The sequence below is a fragment of the Polistes dominula genome, unplaced genomic scaffold, assembly GCF_049000335.1.
Source record: "Polistes dominula isolate Pdom_NZ unplaced genomic scaffold, Pdom_raw_medaka contig_75, whole genome shotgun sequence".
Lineage (NCBI taxonomy): Eukaryota > Metazoa > Arthropoda > Insecta > Hymenoptera > Vespidae > Polistes > Polistes dominula.
In genome coordinates this window covers 1896922-1904919 of record NW_028301003.1, presented here as the reverse complement: position 1 = coordinate 1904919, position 7998 = coordinate 1896922, and the positions used below count along the sequence as shown (strand labels likewise).

Genomic DNA, 7998 nt, shown 5'->3' with positions numbered 1-7998 from the left:
TTTTTTTTACTTAAAACATTTATTTTACACATAGAAATATATTATTATAAACATTTTTATTTATATAAACAATTATTTTATGTTTATTAGAAGAAATTAATTTAACAGTAAATATCACAAACTTAATATACGTTCTTACATCTCGAAATATATCATAACATATATACATATATATATGTTATGATATTTAAATAAGTAAAAAGATAATCGTACATTTACAAGATTAAAGATAACCATCCCAATATTAGACACGTACCACCAATTGGAGCCATTCTTGAAAAACGTTTATCATTTGTAAAAGCTATATAATAACAATTACCACTGAACATTATTATTCCACTTAGGAAAAATATTGTGGCCTGTAAATTAATGAGAAAAAAAGATGTATATATATATACATAACAATTATTATTAATCTTTTGCATTACAACAAGGTGTTTGTCAACAATCTCTCATCTTTAAAAACACTAGTTCCCATAGGATCATTAAAGTTAAGCAATGATGGACATAAATACTAAGATGGATGAACATTTCAAAACACCATGTGTTGTTAACCCAGAAAGGTATGTTATCAAGATCTCAAACCCATAAAAAGAAACATAATAAAAATAAAAAATATAACAGTATATACAACTCGTGATACATCATATTAGGTGGACCGCAGAGTAATGTCACTTTCTAACCTCAAATTCAAATGAATAACTTTTTAACAAATTTGTATTTTTAAATCAATAATGTAATCAACTATTGTTATCAACAAAACCTATTTCATTTAGTAATGTAAATTTTTAATATCGGATCGACTAAAATTAATCGGTTTTTGATTAAAATATAAAAATTGACATATGTAGAAATGACATTACTTTCCGATCTCTCTAAAACATCCCAAACATGAAACACCGACTTTGTCATAATGCAAGAGGTTAATAAAATTGAAAATTTACCAATCCTGGCCTTCTGCAAAGAGGTGCACCAAGTAATGCTAATGTATGAAAAAAGTGATATCTATTAGCCGTATCAAATATTTTGGCTTGTTCTGGAAATTTTTCTGCATTAATGTCTAAAACCAAAGAAAATAATCATTTTTATATAATGTTATATTTTAAACATATTCATTTTTTTTTTATCAAAATAATGATAAAGGATTATATTTGATTACTGTGGTACAACTTACTGTGCGCTCCATAAGCACCCAAGGATACAGCGATTGCTCCGCTAAGACCAGCAAGTTTGACGTAAGGTCCTAAAGCCGATGATAATTTCCATAATTGAACTGTCTGTGGCATTTTTATTTCTTGTTTAGGTTCTAAGCCCATGTAATCACCTGCCTATAATATATATATATTTTAATTAATTGATATATTACATAAGTAAAAACTGATAAGTTTAATTATATTGTGCTTTAAGACAGTTAGTTTTGTTACATTCTTAAAATTTACTATTATTATTATTATTATTTTTATATACATAACTACATATATATATATATATACATATGAAGTTACCATACCTTTATGTTTATTGTAGGTTATATTTCATATGATTTAAGCACTCTAAATGAAAACAAAACTGATTATCTAATCAGCGTTTTGAAAATATAGGAGAAAATATTATATTTTTCAAATACTGACTCAGGTATTAAATCAATTTAAAAGATCTAACTCACCATTCTTGCTGTACCTCTAAGAAATAAAAATGTTCCAGAACTAATTGGGTTAGTAAATAGAATGTAATTCATTGCGTCTGCTATGCCCATTGTATTTAATTTCAATTATTTGTATAATGAATTTGAATAGTTTTTGCAATGTTAAACTATACTTAAATTCAAGCAATATTGCTTTGTAACTGATATACAATCCGAATGTACATACAAGATGGCTACGTTATCGGCATTCTACACGTTCTCTGATTGGCCGTTACGAGTAGCTAATCATTTCTATTGGCTAATACATAGAATATATTTTTTTCTTAATTGTACATATCCAATTTAAACCATAACCTATACACAAGACAAAATAAATAATAAAATAGGATAAATTAATTAAAAATAACAATAAAAATTATATCTGAATTGTCCTTTATTTTAGTTTTATCATTAATACAAATTATCTGTTTAGATGTTTTGATAATTTATAAAATTTTCAATGATTTAAATCAACGAATTGAATGGTGGTAGATAAATACATTGTTGGAATTTGTTTATCCTTATATATTAGTTTCTTTTTATTGGATTAATCCAACTGTAAAAGAAAACAGAAATTAATTATAAATATAAATTTGTATATAAGTATTTTGTTTTAGATGTTATAAAAGATTATATTTTTACCTTCTTGAAACCAATATCAGCTGCGTATTCTCTGAAACATTGTCTGCAAATGTTCAGACCATATTTACGGATAAGACCATGTTTGTTTGCACATGCACGGCTGTAAACAAAGTTAAAAGGAACATTTTCAAATGAAAGAAAGAAATACGTAGAAAATGTAATTGCATTATATATATATTTATATTGTTTGATATGTATATATTATTCTCCATGCTTGAATCACAACCTAACCTCTAATTTCATGTTCATCTATAATTACCTTTTTTTTTAGATAAGATTAACGAAATCATGGAAAATATGAATTCTATTATACATTATATAAATAATAATGATAAATATTGAATTATTTAGTATACCATTTGTTGTAAATATTACATAGCAACTTTAAATAGTAAAATGAAAAGTATATAACACGCGGTCGCGATGATTTCATATAGCAATAAAATGTAGTAAACAAATCTAAAAAAATCTAAACAAAAGAAGTAAATATATTTTATTAAATAACTTACCAGGATCTAGATCCTTGACCGTATTTGCGTGGATGCGAGTACCAAATATTTTGAAAACCCATTTTGTTAGCAAACCACTACTCAGTTGTTTCTTCACCGAAGTCTTTCAACGTAAAGGAAAGAGAAATTTCCTCAATCAGATGCTTATTGTATGTGAGGGCGCTCGCATTCGTAATATATTTTCGTGGCGCGAGAACAGAGGGCAGTAGTTGTATTTTTGAAATTAAAAAAAAAAAAATTAATTGAATGCCCTTGTAAATTGAAACAAAGATAATCATTACTATTACTTATACCAAAATTATTTATTTTATATAAATATATCTAGTAAATATATTAAATATATACATGTATATATTTCTATTAATAAATAATTAGGAAATAAGAAGGAATAAGAATATATTAGCTGATGTTAGCTAATAATTATGATACATATACACACACACATCATTTTGAAAAAATCCGTTTAATTATAGTGAAGGATATTCAAAGTGTTTAATGTAAGACGTTCTGTGAACGTAAAGGTAAACAAATCTAATTAACAATTCATTAAATTCTAATTATTTTCATCAGTTCGATATTAGAGAATTATTATTTTTATTATAGTGAAAACATACGTGACATACTTTTGCAGTAAGGAAGGAGGAATATATTAAAACGGTACTTTCACATTGTGTATTCTATTGATAGTGAATATACGTTATAGTGTAAAATCATCTAATTTACAATGTTATTTTATAATAAAATTTGTGGTAATGAGGATGCAAAATCAAATTTTAATCTAGATACAATTTATATGAGATCAGATACGAAAAGAATGAGAAGAAAGAGAAAGGTTTTACATTATTACATTTATATTTTAATATATAAATTTCAATTATACGAGTTATTAATAGAAAAGTATTCATTTTGTTTCTGTTTTTTTTTTCTTTTTTCAGCAAGAAATGGATAAGATATATTTGTTTAATAAAATACAATCAACATTTACATTATTTTTATGTTTTACGTCACTAATAGTGATATTACTTAGCATATTCTATTATTTATATATTCAGTCACCATTGAAAAAGATTGATAAAGAAAAATTCGACGATGAAAGACCAACGTATTATGTTCTTAATAGAAACAACGATTCCACCGATCATTTGGAGAATATATTTACGGTATTAAATAGTATCGGATTTAAACGTACTTACGATGAAGTTAATTGGAATCTATTGTGGTCGCATCAATATCCATTTGTAACATTTGCTCCAATATTACAAAATTTAAAACCACATCAATTAATCAATCATTTTCCTGGCTGCGGTTATATTACAAACAAAAAACATTTATCTACATCCGGAGCATACTATTTACCTCAATCGTATAGAATTCCACAGGATAAGAATAGATTACTCACACATGCCATTTTAAATCCAAATAAATTATGGTTGAAAAAGTCTAATAATCATCGTGGTATAAAGATTGTTAAAGCTTCTGATATTATTTACAATGATTCAGAATCTTTTATACAAGATTTTATAGATAATCCATTTCTCATAGATGGTTATAAATTTGATCTAGGTGTATATGTAGCATTTACATCTATTGATCCACTCAGAGTATATATTTACAAAGGTGATGTCTTACTCAGATTCTGCACGATAAAGTATGAACCATTTGATAACAGTCAAGAGGATTCATACATTATTGGCGATGACTATCGACCTATTTGGGAAGTACCATCTCTTAATAATTATTATATTCGTTTGGGATATTCGATGAAAGATTCATTATATGCATATATGAGATCAATTGGAAAAGACTTTGATAATATTTGGAATCAAATAATACAAGCAATTGAAGAAATAGCTATTATGAAAGAAGGTTTAATAAAAGAAAGTATTCAACGTCATGGTAATAAAAGAAATTATTTCGAATTGGTCAGATTTGATTTTATTATCGATGAAGATATGAAAGTACATGTGATGGAAGCAAACATGTCTCCCAATTTATCATCTGCTCATTATCCTCCTAATCAATTACTTTATCAACAAGTTTTATTTAATTTATTCTCACTCATCGGTATTAATTCAAGAATTAAAACAACTTCAATGGAAAAATCATTCGATATAAAGTAACTTAGATCATTTCTTTAATCATTTATTATTATTTTGTTATGTATAAAATAAAAATCAACAAATAATATATTTATTTGACAGAAATCAACTTTTACACGAAATTGAAGTAGCGAATAAAAATTTAGCAGTATTACCGCAAATTTGTACAACATGTCAAGATTGTTTCAAAGTTGAATGTCAACTTTGTATTTCATGTATGACAGAAGAAATTAAACAAATATTAATTCAAAGTTATAAAGAACATCAAAACAAATTGGATTTTCAAAGAATATTTCCACCTTCTCCGGTGAGTATTAATTTTAATTACAAAAAATGTGTATATTAATTTTTCTATATATATATATAATTTAAATCAAATTGTGTTTACAGCTCAGTCATATAGTACTTCATAAATATTCATTAAAAAATCAGTTGTTAATAAAATGGTATCAAGGTAAATGTGAAAAGGATCCCCTATGGTGCATGTCCTAATGTTAAATCAGGTATATATAGCAAAATAAATTTTTTTAATAAAATGCACGAACAAATATAAAAACACGTAAAAATAATGATTCTTGTTATTTATATTGTTACGTGCATTAATTTAAATAATATATTAATATATATATATATAAAAAGGATCATAAAAACAAATTATCCACACAATGAAATTTTGTATTTCAATTCGTTTATTATTATTATTATTATTATTGGTCTTCAATTTTTGAAATTTTTCTTAGCTTTCGACTCCGGTGCATTTGGGTTTGTACCTTCATAAAAATTTTTAAGTAAACTTATAGCTTCATCGCTTTTTATATCTCCTAATACAGTTACTTTAGTGTCATAAACATTAGGTACTTTGAATACACTAATACAACCTCCAAACCTATCATTTTTACAACCGTAAATAATACTGCGGACTCTTAATTGGTATAATGCTGATGTACACATTATACATGGTTCTACAGTAACCACGATGTCTATATTTGAGAATACTTCTTTATAATCTAAGAATTTCTCCTTAGAGTATGTTAAAACTTGATCAATGCAATTCATTTCTGCATGCCTAGTTGCATTACAGGTTTCATTAACAGTATTATTACTTTCTGCAATAATTTGATCATTATATATGAATAAACAACCAACTGGAACCTCGCCAACTTTCAATGAAGCTGCAGCTTTTTTCAAAGCAACGTCCATCCATGCGACTGCATTCATAGCGATTAAAATTAATGAAAATAGTAATATATTAAGTTTTTGTAATATAAAAGAAGTAATATTTATATATATTATGATAGTATATTAGTATAAAAGTATAAAAGGAAACAATTAACTATAATGTACAATGAAAACTAATGAATTTTTTACATTCACATATTATAATAGTCAATTGTTTTGATGAAAAGATAAAAATATTCCTTTTTTACTTATTACGATAATATTAATTATTTAATTGGTAAAATACTTTGCTAATTCAAGTTCGTGCAATCTTTGTTTGGTTTTCTCATCCCAGTTTTGATTTCCAACTGATCTTGGACTAGGATGAGTAATCCATAACACCTAAAAAGAATAGTTTAATTATATAAACAAAACAAAAAAAATGAAATATAACTTTATATATATATATGTATAATCATGTGCACACGTGCGTGTATGTGTAAAACAATGATAAATGATATTTTTGTTGTTTTTCAATATTACCTGAGCAGATAAATTATCCGCACTTACTACAGCCTGTGCCCTTTTCTCTGCAAATCTTCCTACACCAACTACAATCTTCACATCCAATAATTGAATTATTTTGGATAATGCTTGATCGCACAATTCGTGTATTAATTTTTGTTCTTCTTTCTGAAAAAAAAAAAAAAAGAAAGAAAATATTTATAACATTAGATATATATATATATAAATATAATAACGAGAAAGAGGAATAAAGGAGGAACAAGCATTGCCTTTAAATCTGCAGGTGTGATGTTTTTTCCTTTACGATCCATTAAAGCGATAGGACAATAATTATGTACATAAGAATGTTTAAAAAAGTTCTCCGGAGTTCCACATAATTCTTTAAATAATCCCCATAGCCTTTTACCACTAATTTCACTACGTTTACAATCAAACCCAGTTACTTTTCTATCCGGTTGTTCTTTAGATGGTTTTCCAACAAAACCCTGAATCTTTAACCAGTCGCGAACCATACTAATTTCACCAAATGGTACACCTGTTTGCGACATACCCCATGGACCAGGATTCATTCCAAGAAATAAAATTGTTTTTGTTTCATTGCAATAAGTTTGCACATACTTTGCGTGCACATCAAATGCATAGATTATTGGATTGTAAATATATTCAACTTTGGAAGGGAATTTGATATTTTTTAACTGTTGACATAAATCTTGTTCAATTAATAATAATCTTTCAGAAATTGGTAATTGTGTTGATGACAATGATGATGGTGATGTATTTAACGAAGCATTATTGTTATCCGTGTTATTTGTAATTTCTGATAAATCTTTGGATAATTCAGTATCATTAGAAATATTTGTATTATCGTCAGACTCTGTTGTTAACTTCAATTTTTTTAATTTTGAACTTGGTGATTTAGAATGAATCCTTTTTTTAGGGGGCATGTTGTATTATTTTGGTTAACTTATTATCACCCAATTGTTTTATTAGAATCAAATGCGTAAAATATTTATTCGTTTAAATAATTTTAATATTAGTACGAATAAATAAATAAATAGATAAAACGATTATCAAGTACCTTACACTTTGATGGAAAAAAACTTCGATAATAAATATATTCTTTTCCCACGTGTTTTAAAAGGAGGGAAATTTAAACGTGGCGCAATAATGTTCAGTCATCGATTAAATATAACCTAGATTTAACATTCAACCTAAGATATTATTATTATCAAAATAATAATAATTTGAATATGATCGATTTTTTAAATTAATTTTGAAAGTTAAATATCGATTATCGTTGCACCTGTGATAATCGAGAAAATTCGATTAACCAATTAAACGTATTCAATCACGTGACGTTAAATATTCTTCGATCTTGTTT

General features: G+C 26.0%; 5 protein-coding genes across 7 annotated transcripts; 1 reads left to right on the top strand and 4 right to left on the bottom strand.

Moving 5' to 3' along the window:
• Positions 1 to 37: 37 nt before the first annotated feature.
• On the bottom strand, positions 38 to 1890 carry LOC107067288 (transmembrane protein 256). The gene is made up of 4 exons (XM_015322659.2): positions 1667 to 1890; positions 1175 to 1328; positions 945 to 1060; positions 38 to 359 (listed from the first exon to the last, which is right to left on the bottom strand). Exons 1-4 carry the CDS (start codon positions 1754 to 1756, stop codon positions 216 to 218), a joined length of 504 nt encoding a protein of 167 aa, XP_015178145.1. The 5' UTR covers positions 1757 to 1890; the 3' UTR covers positions 38 to 215.
• A 170-nt stretch (positions 1891 to 2060) lies between these two features.
• RpS29 (ribosomal protein S29) lies at positions 2061 to 2996 on the bottom strand. Its single transcript, XM_015322660.2, has 3 exons — positions 2836 to 2996; positions 2327 to 2426; positions 2061 to 2240 (listed from the first exon to the last, which is right to left on the bottom strand). The coding sequence occupies exons 1-3, from the start codon at positions 2895 to 2897 to the stop codon at positions 2232 to 2234; spliced, it is 171 nt and encodes a 56-aa protein (XP_015178146.1). The 5' UTR covers positions 2898 to 2996; the 3' UTR covers positions 2061 to 2231.
• Positions 2997 to 3094: 98 nt separating this feature from the next.
• Positions 3095 to 5813, top strand: TTLL15 (tubulin tyrosine ligase-like 15). Of its 3 annotated transcripts, none has more exons than XM_015322663.2 (5): positions 3095 to 3667; positions 3771 to 4951; positions 5037 to 5241; positions 5325 to 5437; positions 5675 to 5813. In XM_015322663.2, the coding sequence occupies exons 1-4, from the start codon at positions 3560 to 3562 to the stop codon at positions 5424 to 5426; spliced, it is 1596 nt and encodes a 531-aa protein (XP_015178149.1). In that variant the 5' UTR covers positions 3095 to 3559; the 3' UTR covers positions 5427 to 5437; positions 5675 to 5813. The 3 variants fall into 3 exon arrangements, with proteins under 3 accessions (XP_015178149.1, XP_015178148.1, XP_089029920.1); XM_015322662.2 differs by lacking the exon at positions 5675 to 5813 and having other exon boundaries at positions 3095 to 3356; positions 3439 to 3667; positions 5325 to 5512; XM_089173794.1 differs by lacking the exon at positions 5675 to 5813 and having other exon boundaries at positions 5325 to 5512.
• LOC107067292 (tRNA-specific adenosine-34 deaminase catalytic subunit ADAT2) lies at positions 5606 to 6152 on the bottom strand. Its single transcript, XM_015322665.2, has one exon. The coding sequence runs from the start codon at positions 6150 to 6152 to the stop codon at positions 5652 to 5654; it is 501 nt and encodes a 166-aa protein (XP_015178151.1). The 3' UTR covers positions 5606 to 5651.
• Positions 6153 to 6213: 61 nt separating this feature from the next.
• Positions 6214 to 7689, bottom strand: Smug (Single-strand-selective monofunctional uracil-DNA glycosylase). Its single transcript, XM_015322664.2, has 3 exons — positions 6887 to 7689; positions 6636 to 6785; positions 6214 to 6494 (listed from the first exon to the last, which is right to left on the bottom strand). The coding sequence occupies exons 1-3, from the start codon at positions 7559 to 7561 to the stop codon at positions 6384 to 6386; spliced, it is 936 nt and encodes a 311-aa protein (XP_015178150.1). The 5' UTR covers positions 7562 to 7689; the 3' UTR covers positions 6214 to 6383.
• Positions 7690 to 7998: the final 309 nt, after the last annotated feature.

What these genes read in the sequence shown, in the direction of transcription:
- Smug (XM_015322664.2), bottom strand. Translation starts at nt 7,561, where the DNA reads ATGCCCCCTAAAAAAAGGATTCATTCTAAATCACCAAGTTCAAAATTA. An exon ending in TCACACCTGCAGATTTAAAG is followed by an intron (nt 6,786 to 6,886) that starts GCAATGCTTGTT and finishes TTTTTTTTTCAG; the next exon opens with AAAGAAGAACAAAAATTAAT. An exon ending in CGGATAATTTATCTGCTCAG is followed by an intron (nt 6,495 to 6,635) that starts GTAATATTGAAA and finishes TATTCTTTTTAG; the next exon opens with GTGTTATGGATTACTCATCC.
- TTLL15 (XM_015322663.2), top strand. Translation starts at nt 3,560, where the DNA reads ATGTTATTTTATAATAAAATTTGTGGTAATGAGGATGCAAAATCAAAT. An exon ending in GAATGAGAAGAAAGAGAAAG is followed by an intron (nt 3,668 to 3,770) that starts GTTTTACATTAT and finishes TTCTTTTTTCAG; the next exon opens with CAAGAAATGGATAAGATATA. An exon ending in GAATATTTCCACCTTCTCCG is followed by an intron (nt 5,242 to 5,324) that starts GTGAGTATTAAT and finishes TTGTGTTTACAG; the next exon opens with CTCAGTCATATAGTACTTCA.
- RpS29 (XM_015322660.2), bottom strand. Translation starts at nt 2,897, where the DNA reads ATGGGTTTTCAAAATATTTGGTACTCGCATCCACGCAAATACGGTCAA. An exon ending in GGTCAAGGATCTAGATCCTG is followed by an intron (nt 2,427 to 2,835) that starts GTAAGTTATTTA and finishes CTTTGTTTACAG; the next exon opens with CCGTGCATGTGCAAACAAAC.
- LOC107067292 (XM_015322665.2), bottom strand. Translation starts at nt 6,152, where the DNA reads ATGAATGCAGTCGCATGGATGGACGTTGCTTTGAAAAAAGCTGCAGCT.
- LOC107067288 (XM_015322659.2), bottom strand. Translation starts at nt 1,756, where the DNA reads ATGGGCATAGCAGACGCAATGAATTACATTCTATTTACTAACCCAATT. An exon ending in TTAGAGGTACAGCAAGAATG is followed by an intron (nt 1,329 to 1,666) that starts GTGAGTTAGATC and finishes TATATATTATAG; the next exon opens with GCAGGTGATTACATGGGCTT. An exon ending in GGGTGCTTATGGAGCGCACA is followed by an intron (nt 1,061 to 1,174) that starts GTAAGTTGTACC and finishes CTTTGGTTTTAG; the next exon opens with ACATTAATGCAGAAAAATTT.